We start from the raw sequence: 18832 nt of genomic DNA, 5'->3' as shown, positions 1-18832 counted from the left end.
TGTCATTGACTCCAACCGTTTATTGATTTAATTATCACTTGAACGGTGTGGGAAGAGTCCAAGACCTCTCACACTCAGAGTTGCAGAAATGGAGGTACAGAGGGTACACATGTAGCAGAACCTATGCTAGCAGGGGCCACAGACTCTGAGCTTTCATTAAAAAAAAAAAAAGTTAAGTCAATTGTACATTTCTACAAAAAAAGGCTGTAAACCAAAAGACAGAGACAGCACTAAGGCTTTGGAGCTAAAGACACTTAATCATAGTTGCTAAGCAGTCATAGGAAGAAATGTTGACTTGTGGCATATATTTGCATTTTGCTTTTTCAGCCAGGAGCTCAGGTTTGTGTACATTATATTCCCCTTCCCCATTTTATATTTGCAACAGCCCTATGAGGTAGGCTAGGCTTCTGTACATAAGTCAATAGATGGGCGGTGGTGGTGGTGTAGGGGCCCCAATCCACATACAATGTACATGGAGAAATCCTGTTGGTATTCCTGCCCATACTATCGCCAGATATCTGTCTATCTATATCTATCTATCTATCTATCTATCTATCTATCTATCTATCTATCTATCATCTAGCTATCTATCTAGCTATCCTAACTAATCTCAAGCCTTAGTACTTTAGCCCAAATTGATTGATAGACTCTCTAGTCACTATCTATTGCAAGAGTTGGGTGCACTTCAGCCAGCTGATTTCAGTAGACTGGTGCATTTAATACTGGTCAGTGTCCTTAATAGGTTAAAACAAAATAAAAAATAAAAAATTCCTTCCAGTAGCACCTTAGAGACCAACTAAGTTTGTTCTTGGTATGAGCTTTCGTGTGCATGCACACTTCTTCAGATACCGTAACGTGCTACTGGAAGGAATTTTTTTATTTTGTATTTTGTTTTGACTATGGCAGACCAACATGGCTACCTAACTGTAACTTAATAGGTTAAACATTTAAAAAAATACAAGGCAGCAAGTATAGGGCTGGATCCAGACCCAGCTAGTTTAAGTTTTTTTTTTAATTAATGGAACTTAATAGTCCTGACTAACTCATTGGACTTCAGTGGGTCTAGCCTGACAATATCTGGCTACAAGCCACAATATTCAATTCACTAAATTAAAGTGGGATGAAGTTGTTTAATTTTAAACCAACTTTTCTCAAAAACTGAAAAAATTGTGTGTTAAAAACACTCACTGCAAGCCCCCCCCCCCCCCATGGAATGTGTGTCTATTTGGACCATCTGTGCCAAAAATAGAACATTCTACATCCACTGTGTCTTTGTTCCATCTCATGCGCCATCCGCCTATGACTGACTTGTTAATGATCTAACTGGGTGCAAATGATTGGTTGGATCGTCTGTTGCAAGATATATCACATGAAATGACAAAGGAACAATTATATATAGCTCTGGGGAGACTTGAAAGACACACACACACAAAATCCATTAAAATAATCTCATTGGCTCCATTGAAAGAAATTGTGTTTCCATGAGTTATGTGCTTCGCTTGGGGGCTAAAGGTGCAAATGAGGGCATTTTCTGAGGATCAAGGATGATGGTGAAATAAACCTCCTGGAGTAGTATCAACTTCTTGCTTCCTATGAAGAACAGAATATCTGTTCACAACAGTCCCTTAAGGTCTGCTATCTATATGTTTAATTATTGTCTAAAGATTCTGCACCTTGAGTCTCAGATAGCAAAAAAATTGCAAGAAAACAAGATGGGTCTCAAATGCTAACTGGCAGGTGTAGAGAGACTGAATCCAGACCATGACCTGACCGACATTTTTAAGAGTTCGTTATTCAGCAGGGGTCATTGTTATTTCCCAATCCATCCGAAGGATTCTTCCTGGAGAGTAGTACAAATTTACAAGGCTGGCCACAAAACCACTTTAACCAGTCTGACATGCTTTTAAGTTGACTCAGCAGCCGCACCCTCAAGTCACAACCCAGTAAAGTTGAAGTGCTTGGATTTAGGCCTATTTTGTCAAACCGAAGTTCATAGTATCAAACCAGCTCAGATTTCAGGATTTCAGCTCATGAATTATACACCATTACGCAAGTTCCATGGAAGCTAATAGTCCTGATCCAGCAACTGCTATCAAATGTACAAGCTATGATGCACAAAGGGAGTATATATATATATATATATATATATATATATATATATATATATCCAGTAGCACCTTAGAGACCAACTAAGTTTGTTTTTGGTATAAGCTTTCGTGTGCATGCACACTTCTTCAGTTAAGGTCATCTCATTCTTTTCAGCGGAGGAAGCAGACCTACACGTACAAAGGAATGTACAGTCCAGTGTACTCCTCCTTAGAAATAGGCGGAGATGCTCATGTGCATGGCAATTTCTTGTGTACAATTGAGTGCACACACTGCTCAATTGTGCAAGGATGAAAATTATATGAATAGCAGCTCTTACGTGAAAGTGCCATTCCACAACTCCAGTTAATTTCATTGGGTTTACACAGGGTAATTTCCAGATGGATTGTGCCCATGGTGTATGGGCACATTTTGCATTCTGAGTATGTCTTTTAAAAATGGTGCATGGGTGGTATTTCATGTATGAGAGTTCTGTGTTTCAGATCCAAAACATATTATTTGTGAAAGTTGCAACGTATTTGCTAAAACAAAAAGCACACTAAAGATCAGTTTAAAAGATTAATGTGGTGATCTATATACTAGCTTTTACGAAGGCAAATTAGGAGGCTGAAATAGGAAATGCACAGAGAATTCATGGCTTTCACAACGGATCAAGAAAGACATAATTAAACGCTACCTACCTGTCAGTGCTTTCCCTTTATTGCGATAGAGTATCGCAAAGATGGCAATGCCAACCAAGACAATGAGGAGTGGAGTAATCAGTATATAAAATAATGTGTTGGTTTCTGGCGGGGGGAAAGGATAGATAGGTGTCAGAGCATTTTGTATATTCAGGTAGTAATACATTCCTGGAATTCGCCTTTTTTGTTATTCAAAATATCCCTTTAAAGCACCGATTGTGTTATGACAGAAACCCAGCAACATGGAAGAATAACTGGAACATTTATTCCAATTATTCCTGCTAATTTCCAAAGCATGAGTGGTAAACCAAGAAATAGCATTGGCTACGGCTTGTGGTTTGTCTGGAGCCTAGATTAAGATGCAGTGCTAAGCCAAACCATAGCTGAGCTCTGGGTAGCGCAGCAGCAGCACAAAGGGAAGAGCAACGTAGTCATGATTTCTACAGCAGCCATAATCCCATGTTTTTAACGGTTGATGTCATATTATGTTTTCCTATGTGCTGGAAGTTGGCCAGAGGGGCTGGAACAACCCAGTCAAATGGGCAGGGTATAAATAATGCAATGATGATGATGGAGAATTTGCATCCCTTAAAAGTGTCTTACTAGAAGAACGGTGGGAAGCTATATGGGAGTCGGGGATGGCACTCTCCCCGAAGAATCTGGCCTGGGAGGGTAGGGCCCTGACTGACTCCAGCTACAAAAGCTGAGGTTGCTAAAGAGCCAAATGCCTTGGCTGTTTCTTACTGCAGATCCAGGACATTGAGCCTGAGCTTCCACAGCCACTGCCCTCCATGAAACACAACTGGCAGCAGCAGAAATGTTCTACGCTTATGATAACATTTCATTCTCTTGCTTAACATGCTGTTTAAAATGTGCATTTTATATCTGACTTCATTTAGTAATGTTTTCTTTTGAAATGTTTTAGATCATTTTTTTGTTTGTTAACTTTGCGGTGTTAAATGTGCATTCCGTAGTTGACCTCCTTTGCAATGTTTTATTCTGAAATCTTAAAAGATAATATTTTAGTTTCCTGTTAATTATGTCGCTTTGAATGTATGCTTTATATTAGACTTTCTTCTGTAATGTTTTATTCTGAATTGGTTTTTTTTTGATGTCTTAATGTGTTGTAAACTGCTTTGAGGTTTTTTCCTTAAAAATATATAGTGGTATAGAAATGAAAATAATAATAATAATAATAATAATAATAATAATAATAATAATAATAATGCATCTTTACATTTAGCTATGATTTGGCATAGCATTACATGTGAATAAGAACACTGGTTGTCATATTGGATACTTCACTGGAAAGTGCACAGAGCACAATTGAAAATCACAGTTACTGTTTAGGGTCTGTGCAAAGCAAATTTTAATCCTGGATAAATCCACTCTTGCACGAATCTTGTTTAATTATATTTGGAAAACAAAATAGTAATCAATGAGATCAGCCTTCGGCCCATCAGTTTTCATGTTGTGAAAATCTTGTTGAGGATAAAATTTGATAAGGCCCTCAGGGTCTGAGGAACTTAAGCCAGAATGAATGTCAACTTAAGTCCTACAAATAATACTTAACAATTGCAACCCTCTGTGGTCCAATCATTGTTTGACTTGTTATGAGCTCTCTTTTTTTTGCCTCAGCCCCCTTCTAATTCCTTGATCCAACACAGATTCAATTCCTGGAATAGCCAGGCTAGCTTGCTGTTGAGGTAATGGTCCTCTAAATTTGGGCCATTAAGGTAACAAAGGAAGTGGCTCATCGTAAAGACACCACAGTCTCCCTGGCCCTTATTCTGAAGAAACACGAAACCTGGTTAAGTTCCTGAAGCCCCCCCCCCCCCCCAGAATCTCACAACCGCTTGGAGTTCGGGGTGGCATTTAACAGTATATTATTGCATTTACCGTCTTCTGGCTGCATCTTCAGTTGCTTCTTACAAATGACATCAGCCAATCTGTTTCCAGGATAGTTTTCCTCAGTTCCTAGAGCTGTGCAGCTAAGGAAAGAAAGGAAGGAAGGAATATATTGACCCCTGTAATAAACATACATCTAGGGTAAACAGAAACAGAGAATCATAGAGCTGCAGAGTTGGAAGAGACAGAGGGGGTCATCTAGTCCAACCCCCTGCAATTCAGGAATATTTTGCCCAATATGAGGCCTGAAACAACGACCATGAAATTATGATTGGAGAGGATGCCAGGAAACAGGGAATTATGTTCACATGTGGTGGGGGTGTATATATGTACAATTTCTTTTGGCAAAGGGTGTTTAAGGAGATAACAGAAATGACTGGGTTAATTCTGGCCAAAAGGCCAGAGGTAGCATTATTACCAATTTACAATGGGATGGAAGGTTCGCAGGCTATGAAGGACTCACTCACAAATTTATTGACAGCTGCACGAATGATTATCTCTAGGAAGTGGAAGAAGAAGAAGAAGAAGAAGAGTTTGGATTTGATATCCTACTTTTCACTACCCGAAGGAGTCTCAAAGCGGCTAACATTCTCCTTTCCCTTCCAACAAACACTCTGTGAGGTGAGTGAGGCTGAGAGACTTCAAAGAAGTGTGACTAGCCCAAGGTCACCCAGCAGCTGCATGTGGAGGAGCGGAGACACGAACCCGGTTCCCCAGATTACGAGTCTACCACTCTTAACCACTACACCACACTGGGTCTCTCTCTTGGATGGGGCAAGCAGAATATAAAATGGAAGAATGGTATAAAGAGGTGTGGGATATAGCTATTAATGATAAATTAACATGTGCCATTAAGGTAAGATGGGGAATAATAATAATTAATAGCAATAATTTATTATTTATACCCCACCCATCTGGCTGGGCTTCCCCAGCCACTCTGGGCGGCTTCCAACAAAATATTAAAATACAATAATCCATCAAACATTAAAAGCTTCCCTAAACAGGGCTGCCTTCAGATGTCTTCTAAAAGTCTGGTAGTTGTTGTTCTCTTTGACATCTGGTGGGAGGGCGTTCCACAGGATGGGTGCCATTACCGAGAAGGCCCTCTGCCTGGTTCCCTGTAACTTGGCTTCTCACAGTGAGGGAACCGCCAGAAGGCCCTCAGCGCTGGACCTCAGTGTCCAGATAGATCGATGGGTGTGGAGACACTCCTTCAGATATACTGGACCGAGGCAGGAGGAATGATTTTGAGCAGGTATGGAGGTGTTTGTAGAATTTGTACTGTTAAAATGGAAAGGGGTAAAACCATCGCAAGAGATGTTGAAATTTTGGGAGGTTGGATAGTTACAATGGAATGGTCTCGGTGCTGGGGTGCACATTTTTATTCTTATTTATTTATGATTATTATTTACAAAATAAATAAATAAATAAATAAGAATGTATAAAATGTAAATGTAAATATATGTATAAAATATAAATAAAAGAATGGAAAAAGAAGGAATTATGAGTCTCATGCTCTACCGACTGTATTGTGAGACTTTACTGATATTTTTTTTACTATTATTTTACTGCTGTAGATTCGTGGCACTTACTTGGTCCACGTTTTGCATGCATCAGTCGCAGAAGAGACATTAGAGAAGGATCCTTTTGGGCACAGCATGCACACTGTGTCCTTATTTTGTTGTACTGTGGGAAACATAACCAGTAAAAGCAACTGAGAATAGAGCATCACTTTATACATGAAGACCTGTTGCTAACAAACCTGTTTTCTGCATACGGGCAAGGGCCTCATATACCGAAGCATGCGAAACTGTTTTCCTTTTTAGGAAATCCCCACCCCACCCTCCCCACCAACCCATCACATGTTCTCTCAAACTACCGTTTGCAAATCATAAGAGCAGGCATTTGGTGCAAGCCAACGATGAAAACAATTGACGAAAAGGCTGAGGGACGATGGACTTCTTCCCGCATGCTGCAGAAGCAAGCCAACTTTCAGGGGAAAAAATAAAAAATAAAAGCAAAGCTGTGCCCTTCCGCGGTAGCAGGACCTGAAACAAGCTGCAGCGAAACCTCTGGTTCTGCACAATGGGATTTGCTGTGCTTGCATGCTTCAACATGGGTTTGCAGCTATGATAGACAAATGCAGTGGATTTTGAAAGCTCTGAAACATCCACATATGTTTGTATGGAAACATACAAACCCTATCCACAATACACACAACAGAGGGTTGTTTTGGCCTGGTGGCCCAGATTGTTAAATCCCGCACCAAATTTGATGGGTGGGCAGGATTACCCACCTGTTATTTATCTCATGCCAAACACACACCCCCCAAATCAAGCAGGATTTACTTCCTCACATACCAGCTGATGGGCAGGGGTGGTGTTGTCTGTTCCTGCTTTCTAAAGGTTTGGGGTGTGTGAGGCAGGTTCCCTATGGGAAATTCTCTAGTGGTGCCCCTGAACCAAGCAGGACTGAACTCCCCACGCATCCGCTGATGGACAGGAGGTGGTTCAATATTTCTCTCTGCAAGGATTCATGCTCTGTAGGGAAAGCAGACCTCTATCTGCCCCACACATTAAATGACATGTGGTGTCAGTGGAAAGGTGGGCAAGTGTGGTTTGGTGGAAACGGGCCGGTAGGCCAAATTTGGCCCTTGAGCCAGAGGTGCCACACCCCCGACATAGCGTAAAGTATGAGGCAGGTGCCTCCCCACATAGCGAATTGATTAATACTTTTTATAAAAAATGAGGAGGAGCGATGATGTGAACAATTCAGGCCTCCTCCTGGAGTGCTTTCCCACGTGTCACCTGAAGCTGGGATCACTAGCCCAGTGAGCATCTAAAACAGCATTTGCAAAAGGCTCTGGGCACAAACTGGACCAAAAATTCCCAGGGTGCCTCAGCAAAATCAGAAATCTTACTGGGATGCCTGACTCCAGAGCCAGGGGGACATTTTTTGTTTCGCCGGCAGCAGTCGCAGTCTTCATTCCAGTGGTAGCCAGCGATGCAGGCACACTGCCGCTGGTTTGTGCTGTTTCCCGGGTTCACTTCTATCAAAGCTCTTCCTTCGAACAGAACAAAGTGGGGAAGCAGGTGGAGGTTAAAGCCATGCCTTCACAGCTTCCTTCGGAGCCCTTAGCCTGACCTCGATCATTTTCTCCCTGAGAACCCTTCCTGGTTGGCAAGAGTGGCTTACGCTGGACTGCAAATCACACTCCCTTGTGACTCCTTGGTGGGACGCAGAAAGGGCACAACTGCCTGTTGTGCCCGTGAGTAAGGAACAGGGGAAACCCCAAGCTCTGAATCAACAGAAGAGGAAAATACAGGGAAACAAGTACAAATGTCAGGGGAGGGGAGTTAGTGCGGGTTGGGGTGTGTGGATAATCGGAAGGATGGTCGTGGGAGCTTAGCAGAATGGCAGTTTGTTCATGGTCGGTTGCATAAGGGAAGTCCCCCCAGAGCCCAAGTCCCAGTTAGGCACGCCATCTCTCAGCCTGCTGTGGGAGACTGTGATGGTTGCCAATTAAGTTTCGCAAGCAGGTTTAAAGGGGTGTTCACATCCCTTCTCCCCACTCACACAAAAAAGCAAAACCACAGATTATCTCTCTCTCTCTCTCGTCTCCCTCTACCCTTCCAAAAGTCAGTTCCCTCACAGATTTTAAAGGCCCTACATGGTTAAGCACGGCATATAAAGTAAAACAAGGCGAGTCCTCTCTACAAGCTTTGGGTCTCTTTTCAGGACATGCTCAGAACCAGCTGAGTTGGTGGTCCTTGGGGAAAGGTGCCCCCATCAGGGCCCCTTCCTGGCTGGCCTCCCTCCCTTCTTCTCGGCACCACTGGCACCCATTAATCATAGGGGCATAGGAAGTTGCCTTATACTAAGTCAGGCCATAGCACCAACAAGCTCACTATTGTCTACACAGATTGGCAGCAACTCTCCTGGGTTTCAGGTTGTGGACATTCCCAGCCCTACTTAGAGATTGCAGAGATCGAACCTGGAACTTTATGCATGCAAAGTACATGCTCTACTACTGAACTATGGGCCTTCTCCTTTCAGTTTACAATCTAGTACGGCATGGTACGCTTAACTGTACGGCAAGGTAAGTAGCACCTACATTTAACAATCTAGTATTCTTCTCCACCTAAAATGATAACACAAGTCAAGGACTCAGATCAGAGGCACAGCAATGCCTTCACTAGCTTCCCTTACCTTGGTCACATATTTTATGAAGCGAGCACTTTTCCTCTTCATTCCAGATGTCCATATACTCATTTGGGCCACAGGGCTGGCATATGGTCTCTGAAGTGCGAGTGCATTTGGCAGACATGTACTTTCCTTAAAAGGGCAGGAGAAAAGGCTGGTTACACACCTCAGGTTCTGCAACGCCGACAAGCTAGCGCTAACAAAGGCTTTTAACTCTGGTGTGAGAATTATTTTCCTCTTCCCAGTAAAGGTATTGCTCATCAAAATACTGGAACGAGGGATGTCAGATCTATTTCAAAAGGACAGCTAAGATCTACAGCCATGGTGACCCAGGTAGAACATGCTGGATCAGGATCGGCAATTGACAGAATGGGGTCAATCATGGGTGGTCAAAGCGCACAAGTGGATTCTGCAAGATCCACAGGGAGCCATTTCCGCAGCAGCAAATTTTTGCCGGTCACTTCTTAAGCTTACTGGCTTTGCGGATTCAATTATTATACAAATTTATAGACCGCTTCCCAGCGACTAGCCATCCAAGCTGTGTTTGATTTAAAAAAAAAGTAAAAACAGAAACACAAACTCTAAAAACAATAGAATCAATTCAACAATCTCTAAAAAAAATCCACACTCACCAGAATGTAATTTAAAAATAGCACTTGACAATGTAAACTGGCATATATTGTTGACTCTTGGGCTCTGTTTTGATGTCCTGACTACTGGGCCAGCCCTGCCATTAGGTAGACAGCAGCAGCCAGCTCAGGCAACAGATGCTGGGGGACCGAGAGTCCTGGCATGGTGTCAGAGGACAAAACTGCATGTTCCTGTCCTACGCTCTCTAATCTAGCCTGCTGTCCTCAGTGGTGGCAGAGAATGCTAGCTAACGCGTTGCCAGTGTTGAAGTATGATTCGATTGTCAGTCTAACAATGGACCAATCTCCACTGTTCAACCAGTTAATTTCAACTATATGACAAACGTCCCAGATATCAAGTTGCAACTTGTGGCTGAATTTTTTGGCCCTGGTCTATGATGTTCAAGAAGAACATTCCACTAAGTTTAGTGCAAATCAAGATGGTGGTTTTACAAAAGGGAAAGACCTGGTTAGTTGTGGGGACTTAGGCCTGTCATTTCCTGTAAACCACCCTGAGAGTATAGGGCAGTATAAAAACAAACAAACAAGCAAACACAAACAAACAAACAAACAACAACAAAACAACAACAACAACAACAACAACAGAGGACAAAGAAACTGGCACCTTCCAAAGTTTTCTTGCATACCACATAAACCTTAAAACTAAAAGCACCAGGAGGGACATTTTGTGTGAACAGGTGGACATCTTGGTGGAACTGTGGGGAACTCGGCTCCATCTCTTCACCTCTTCCTTTCTCCATCCCTCTATTCATTTCACATCACAACCCACCTCCCTCTGAAGGGGACAGTTCAAATAGCTAAATATCCCATATTGATTATAAATGCCTTAATTGCTTTCTAAGCTTGTTTATTTGTGTATCATTCACAGCATTTGTGCATTAATATATTTTCTGTATTTTTGTGTAATATTAAGAGAGACAAAGGAATGTGCCTAATGTTGCTTCTTCAGCTATTTCTGGGAAATCAGCCAAAACTAGCCAGCAGCTTCAAGGTTTAGATAACGGTGCACAGTCTGGAATTAAAACAATGGCCTGTTAATACAGAAATAGCACCTTGGCTGTTACCATAGAAACACCATCACGAGAGAGGGGGACGGAAAGCCCCTTTTAAGGAATGTGCCGTTAATATTAATTGTGGTTAGCCTTTAATGGGCTTAAGAGCTGGTCTTGTTGATTGATCATACTGGAGGCATCAGGCTTGTTGGAGTTGTGTATCCTTACATGTATTGGTATGTATTGATTTATATTTGTGTATTGTTCCTATGGGTCTTTGGGAGAGGGGCAGCTATGAGTTGTGTGAGCAAGGGGGGGGGCTCTCAGCCTTGGACGGGATGCATGCGCTTTCTGAGCAGACAGGAGGAATGCAGCTGGAGTTGGCTCCTGCCAACTGTATTAATATTATATTCAGTCCATTAAGATGTAAGGTATTTCCTAGTTAGTAGACTCATCCCCCTGCATGGGTATTATTGATTTATGCCTTTGTATTTCCTATCTAATGCAATAAGTATTATTGCCGGTTAACTGAAGTTATGCTTTCTTGCTGATTAGACACACACATGCCTTATGAATAGGTTCAACCTTCAGCATACAATAGGGGACTGTTGTTGCTTATGTTGCTATATTTCTGGGAAGCCTGCCAAGTATATTCAAAGCTCGCCAGGTACACATTCCCAGACTGGGGAGGCTAGGGAGGTTACCCTCCTAGGGAACATGTGAACCTTGAGCCAATTTTCGGTTTCTATTTTCGGTTTCTGTATTGTCTTTATAAGGAGTACGCGCCAGTCTCTCAGTGCTCAGTCCAACTTTTGGATTGTGCCTTTTGCTTTGCATATGCAACTCAAAATAAATACTGTTGAACCCTGCATGGTTTTTGCCTCTTCGTGTTCCTGAATCCACCGCTCAAGAGCTCAAGAGCCCATTATGGTCTTACACCTCCTCTCCTACTGCTCAGCTTTCAACATACCCTTTCTCCACCTCCTTTGCTGTATATTACAAACCCCTCTGTTTCCTTTCTCTCCCCGCTCTCTATTTTGGCAAGGGAGGGAGTCTCTCAGTGCCACCATTCCTCTGAGAGATTTCTGCACAGTTATGAACACCTAAGGAGAAAATCCTGACACACGTATATGAGCCCAGCTTCATTCCACCCAAGCAAAATTTCCTGGACAGGCATAGAAATGTAGTCTGTATTCTGTATCAAATTGGAGCACCCCTCAATAGAACAAAAAAGGAGCATCTGACATGTTTTTCTTACACGAGTTCTCATTTTTTCAATTTTTTTTTTTTGGGGGGGGGAAACAGCTACCTTAATATTAAGTCGGATCATCAGTCAATGCAGCTCATATTCTACACTGACTAGCAGTGCCACACAAACACACATTGGGGTTTCAGACATGACAGAAGTCTTCCCCAGCTTCACCAGATTTAATCTGGGATCTTTTGCATGCAGAGCATGTGCTCCTCCACTGAGAGATGGGCCCCCTCACTATTTCCTGGAAGAAGCATGTCCTAGGTTTGCTTACCTGGCTCACATTTGGTGCAGCATCGTCCAGAATATTCATAATGTTGCTCGCTGCTACAGGGAGGGGTGATTTGTAAGGACAGCTGGAGGACGGGAAAAGAGAGAAATTAGGACACGGTCAGTTAAAGCCCTAATAGTTATGAAATATTTCAAGGCAATCCCAAAGTTTCACATCTGAATGTGGATTCAGTTGGCTGTGACTACGGTTGTAATGTCTCACAGTGACACCATCAGGCAGTAAGATTTAACCTGCCTGAAAAGTTAAGGGGAGAAAATAACAGCTCAAAACAAGCAAATAAATAAAGCTTCATTAAATAAAGCTTCATTAACATAGAAAATACATCTACAATGTATTATTTATTATTATTATTATTAGTAGTAGTAGTAGTAGTAGTAGTATGCCACCTGTCCTCCATAGATCTCAGGGCTGTTCACAAGACCCATTGCTCATCTTCAGTCACGAAAACTGATACATAATTAAGGTCTCCTACTGCTATGCAGGGGTGCCAACTTGAATAAAAGGGCTGGCACAGTACAGCCACAGTGGCAGAGCCAAGTGTGTGGTGTTGGGAAGCCAGGAGAGTGAGGCAGCCCTACCCAGGCAGCCCCACTGGCCACTACTGGTTAATTGTCAAGAGTTGAGGTTCCCAGCTTGATAACACAGTAAGTGTAGCTAATTAAAAAGGTGGATTTATTGCAAAAACAAACAGATCGCTCCAGAAGGCTCTAACAAAGCCTCCGGCACCATTACTCAAGATGACTCTTCTGAAGAATCCTTCCGGTGTTGACAGAAGATAATAATAATAATAATAATTTGTACCCTGCCCATCTGGCTGGATTTCCCCAGCCACTCTGGGCAGCTTCCAACAAAAATCAAATACAGTAAAATATCACACATTAAAAGCTTCCCTAAACAGATATTGAACTTATAAACCTCACGTCTCTTGTTTTGCTTCCTATCTAGCAGCCCTCCCATTTGCTGACTCTTCGGTCTTAGTGGATCAGCTCCCACCTCTTCCTTTTCTGAGCGGCTGTCTCTGAGTTCGTTCACGCCTGTTTGTGCTTCCGGCGAGCTTTGGCTGCGTTCTAGCCTGCTCTCAGCTACTGCCTTATCAGCCGGAATGTCAAGGTCAGGAAGAGCCGAAGTCTGCAGCTTCCGGCTTTCCCCTGCCTGACTAACATCAAAGCCTCTCTGTTCCTGGCTGCTTTCTGCAGTTGGCTGCAAACCTTCACTTGGAGCTGGCTCATTCCTGACACCAATTTATTAAATTTGTTGGCCACTTTATTTTAATCATACTGTAGCCCAATATTATAGAGTGTCAGTGGAATGTATTGTCATAAGTTTTTTTGGAGGGGGGGCAGAACCCATAATATCTACATTCAGTGAAGGGTCAGAATTTGAGCAAACTCATAAATGCATGGAATGTGTATACCATCAATGTTCCCAGCTTAAGACATTTCCCCCTTCCCCAGCTCATCGGGCTGAGTGGGAAGTCTGGGACTGTGTGTTAAAGGATGAAGAGGAGGCTTGGCTAATGGTATCGCAAGCACTGGTTGGGAAAGGAGGGGAAACCCACCCACCCACTGCTGCCTTCAATTTTACAAACACACCCTGGTTGGCTGTGGTGGAGCCCAAGAGAATCACAGCCAGTCTGCCTTTGCTTGCAGAAGGGTCTTTGCTTGAAAGCAAGGGAGGAGAAGTTTCAGAGACATCCCATTTCACTCCAGGGACTTTTGACACCACATCTGTTTTGTTGTGAGCTTCCCAAATGACTCAACCGCTAGATATTATATATATATATATATATATATATATATATATATATATATATATATATATATAATCCTGGGACATGCACAACAACAACAAAAATCCAGGTAGAGCTTTCTGACAGTGTGCAAGTTCCACACTCCAAGAAAGAAAGAAAGAAAGAAAGAAAGAAAGAAAGAAAGAAAGAAAGAAAGAAAGAAAGAAAGAAAGATTGGAAGTCCATGCACAGCAAGATTGTCATTTCCTTTCTCTCACCACTGAAGCAAAAGCAATTACATTTGCAAGGGTTGTTCCTGGGAGTAAAATGGCACAGATGTTCCCAGCTGTGCCAAACCAGAACTTAGGAGGCAGGGTGGCAGAGTACCCCTCCCCACACATACACACACCAAGAAAATTTCATTATAACATGCCAGAAACAAACTGCCTTCAAAAAATGGAATACTCTGCTTTGAAACAGCCACTGGTGTTTTCATATTGATACCCGCCTTAGCAGTGCTACTTGGTTTCCACCCCCTGGTATGGAAAAATCAGCATTAACAAGAGGCAACAGGGGGACTGGGATGTGTACAAGACAAGCACAGCATGTGGCTGCCCACCCCTTCAAAGAATCAATCTCTAGGGACACTGCAAATACGTCATAAATTACTGGTGCAGAAGTGCCCTCAATTTCATTGAATAAAGCAGGGCTTACTTTTGAGTAGACATGTGTAAGCTTGCCCTGTTGATCAAATGAATTACTGTTAAATCAGGTTACGCTTGAGATAATGCTAACTGTCATATCAATAATAATAATAATAATATTTATTATTTGTACCCCGCCCATCTGGTTGGATTTCCCCAACCACTCTGGGCGGCTTCCAACAAAAATCAAATACAAAAATATCACACATTAAAAACGTCCCTAAAAAGGGCTGCCTTCAGGTATTTTCTGAATGTCAGGTAGTTGTTTATCTCCTTGACCTGTGATGGGAGGGCGTTCCACAGGGCGGGCGCCACTACTGAGAAGGCCCTCTTCCTGGTTCCCTGTAGCTTTGCTTCTCGCAGTGAGGGAACCGCCAGAAGGCCCTCGGCGCTGGATCTCAGTATCAAGAGATAACGTTAGAGATAAACTTGGTTCCAAGTCGTATTTGCCTGGGTCCCTTGCAACTAAGTACAGCGGATGCTCAGGTTGCGAACGCGATCCATGCGGGAGGCATGTTCGCAACCCGCAGCATTTGCAACTTAGCAATGTAGTGCTTTTGCGCATGCGCGAGCACCGAAACCTGGAAGTAACCCGTTCTAGTACTTCCGGGTTCAGCGCGTTCGTATCCTGAAAACGCGCAACCCACAGCGAGCGCAACCCGAGGTATGACTGTATTCGTGTTTACCTATAGATATCACACCTATTTCCCTTTCATATTCCAAGAAGGAAGCCATTTCAGCAAAACCTGCTCCTTAAAGACTGACAAATACCTTACGGCAAAACTTTCTGCAGACAAAGTCCATTTCATCAGATGCATCTGATGACATGGACCCAACCCCATAAAAACTTCTACTGTAATAAAGTTTGTTAGTAAGTTTAAGGTGCCGCAAGTTTCTCCTTGAAATTATAACCTCAGTGCAGGAGTCCAGCAGTAAAAAGGGCACAGAGAGTGAGTTGTTGCCCATACATAACTCAATGGAAATCTCATCATGTACTCAGGACATTGATCAATGACCCCATTTACCAAGTGGTGACATATCACTCTACGCATGTTTAAGCTGTGCATCTCAAGTTCCCGGACAGTGCCAGATTTACGTATAAGCTAAACAAGCTATAGCTTAGGGCCCCACTATCTTGGCCCCCCCCAAAAAATTAAAGGGAACAAAACCTGGATGTACATTTCCAAAATATAAGATAAAAAAATAAAATAAAACCTACGTACAGCAACAGTGGTTTGTGTTGTGTAGGCTCCTATGATGTAAGTAATGGGCCCCGCCTGCTAGCCTGCTCCCTAAAAGATCACTGGTTTGCTCATTTCTATATATAGGGTGCCTACATTCTGCATGGCAGGGTGTAGCATACAGCTGCAGACTGCAGGGAAGCACAGTTGAATGTAGGTCAAGCTGTTGTACCTGTTATCTAAAGAGTGCTTGCAGACTGATGATCAGGCAGCACAGACTAAGGGTATGAGTCTTATGCCTACTGATTGATTTCATGTAATACATACCGGTAATTTATTTATTTTGATCCCATTACGGCTTTAGATACCTATTAGGTCTGCTAAATTACCATATAGCATATATTCAACTCAGAAAACAGCGACAATTTGTTGTTGACAAAGAACAGCTGGACATATAAAGGGCCCCATTACCTTCAGTAGCTTAGGGCCTCATCAAACCTAAATCCGGCCCTGTTCCCGGACATGTAGTGAGAGGAGATTCGTTCCACGTTTGCATCCCTGGATTTAGCACTGAGTTACAAAGTGTGTTACGGCAACACAGATGAGCCACTTATCAAGTAACCACTTCATAAATTACATGGACCCAAAGGCTCGTCAGAAAATTCATACACAACATGATCATAAAAGGAGTTACTTTCTTCCTTTTCGGCCTCCGCCTGCAGGTTCCTCTTCGGCGGTGACTTAGATGGAGTTTGACAGGGGCAAAGTCCCCAGCTTTAAGGAACAGCATGCAAATCTACAAAAAGCACACAGAGCCAAACTTGTAGAGAATAGCAGGAAACCTCTGCATTGTATCCTAAGGTACTTCCTCTTTTTTGAAGGAAAAAAAAAGAAGAGAGAGAAAGTAATAGTAACTCAATACTCTAACCTTTATAACAGAAGGTTGTTTGTGGCCCTGTTTCAGTCACCCCTGCACTTTGCAGCAAGGAGGTTGAGGACAATGGGAGCGCTTTGTTTGGTCCTATCATTCACCTCACTGATAAGGAGCCAACAGAAAAGCAATAAAAAGCTGGTGCCTTCTTTGTACAGTTATGCACAGAAAAGAAAAGTAAACATTCAGCACTTTTTTTATATGGGCATGGTTCCCATCTAGACTCAGTGCTTTACGGTGCAATCCTGAGGTGCCTACTTAGAAGTAAGCCTCGCTGAGTTCAGTGCAACTTACAGCACCATCTTCTATGGGTGATATTATTCAGGGCTTTTTCCCCCCAGCCGGAACTCACTGGAACTCAGTTCCAATGGCACCTCTCAGATGTCATTATAAGAGAACAAGGGAGGTGTTCATGGTGAGTTCTGGCACTTCTTTTTCTCAGATTTTATTCAGAGCAGACCTGCAGAAATTAAAGAACATGACTCAGTTCATCTTAGTCAATTTTTACTTGCCTCAGTTTCTAATCCCCACATCTTAAATGTAGTTCCTCACATTTCCACACTGGGGAGGGTGGTGGTTGGGGAGCGTTGTTTAACCCAATGTATCCTTCAATGAGAGCTTCCTCAGGGTCTGATTCTATCCCCCATGCTGTTCAACATCTACATGAAACCACTGAGTGGCGTCATCTGGAGTTTTGGAGTACGTTGCTGTTAATATGCTGATGCCACCCGGCTCTACTTCTCCTTTTCACCTGCAGGTGAGGCGGTGGATGTGCTGGCCAGATGTCTTGCCTTGGTAACGGACTGGATGAGAGCCAACCAACTGAAGCTCAATCCAGATAAGACTGTGGGCCTGTGAATGGGCGGTTCCCTAGACCAGATGGATGGGAGGTTGCCTGCTCTTGGTCAGTTTAAACTCCCTCTGAATAAGCAGGTCCATAGCTTGAGGGTACTTCTGGATCCATTACTATTGCTTGAGGCTGAGGTGGTCTTGGTGGCACGGAGTGTCTTCCATCAGCTTTGGCTGGTGGCCCAGCTGTGCTCCTATCTGTACAGGGATAGTCTCACTTCAGTTGTCTATGCTTTGGTACCCTCTAGGTTAGGTTTACTACAACACATTATACATGGGGCTGCCTTTGAAGATGGTTCAGAAACTTTAGCTGGCGCAGAATTCAATGGCCAGGTTGCTCACCGGGGCAAGACAGCTTAAGCATATCACAACAATTCTGACCTGACTGCACTGGCTACCAATTTGTTCCCAGTCCAAAGTGCTAGTTTTGACCACAATACCTCAAGGACTGCCTCTCTCCATAAGCACCCTGAGATCATAATCTGAGGCCCTTCTTTGTGTGCCTCCTCCACGAGAGGTCTGGAAGGTGGCAACATGAGAACGGGCCTTTTCTGTGGTGGCTCCGTTTGTGGAATGCTTTCCCCAGGGAGGCTCACTTGGCAATATCTTTAGGTGGCAGGCAAAAACTTTCCCCTTTAAACCAGGCCTTTGGCCTTTAGGTATCTGTAACCTTTTGTAAGTAGGTGGGATGTTTTTAATATATCCCCGCACCTTGGTTTTAATGTATCTATGTGCGGTTTTATTTTTGTTTGTTGTAAGTTGCTTTGAGTTTCCTTGGGCAAGGTGAAGCGACTAACACATTTAATAAATAAAAATATATATATTGTACGACTTCATGAACATTCGTCAGCATTTCAGTGCAAATTTCTCCTACTAAGTAAATTTTTGCTGAATACGCACATTTTTGCAGAGCAGATTCCCTGAACATATGCTATTTTCACTCATCTATGCATTTATTTTTGCCCATTTTATCCCAGTGCACACATTGGCTTGAGAGCTGCATTACAAAATTCGAAGAAGTGCAAATTTCAAAGGATAGCTTTGTTTCAATTCCTGTACTGTTTAAAAATGTGTGTGGGTAGGTTCACCTTTAAATGTGAACTGAATTGAACCCCCCATACCTAGTTCCATATGAGTCACAGTCACACATGCACATGAATAAAGCATGCAAGAGACCCAAAAGGCACATTGCAATACCATGTGCAACATTATCCTAAGCGTTTTGTGCATATCTTCGCCCTTTGCACAATCGCAAAGAATATTGCCAAAAGTTAACAGAAAGGGTACTTGAAAGAAAACAATGTGAAAAACTACATAACTTTTACATAACGTGGTCCTCCTTTATTACATATGCA

General features: G+C 42.8%; 1 protein-coding gene across 1 annotated transcript in view; it reads right to left on the bottom strand.

Moving 5' to 3' along the window:
- Positions 1–18832, bottom strand: part of TNFRSF11A (TNF receptor superfamily member 11a) — a 34747-nt gene that overhangs the window by 6970 nt on the left and 8945 nt on the right. The window contains exons 2-7 of the mRNA XM_033154433.1: positions 12066–12147; positions 8904–9029; positions 7615–7758; positions 6287–6380; positions 4686–4777; positions 2787–2891 (exon numbers count right to left, since the gene is read on the bottom strand). Of these exons, the coding sequence (XP_033010324.1) occupies positions 2787–2891; positions 4686–4777; positions 6287–6380; positions 7615–7758; positions 8904–9029; positions 12066–12147 (643 nt within the window). The remainder of the gene's footprint in view (positions 1–2786; positions 2892–4685; positions 4778–6286; positions 6381–7614; positions 7759–8903; positions 9030–12065; positions 12148–18832) is intronic.

Source organism: Lacerta agilis, chromosome 7, assembly GCF_009819535.1.
Source record: "Lacerta agilis isolate rLacAgi1 chromosome 7, rLacAgi1.pri, whole genome shotgun sequence".
Lineage (NCBI taxonomy): Eukaryota > Metazoa > Chordata > Lepidosauria > Squamata > Lacertidae > Lacerta > Lacerta agilis.
Note: the sequence above shows the minus strand (reverse complement) of the source record. Positions and strands in the feature narration are given on the sequence as shown.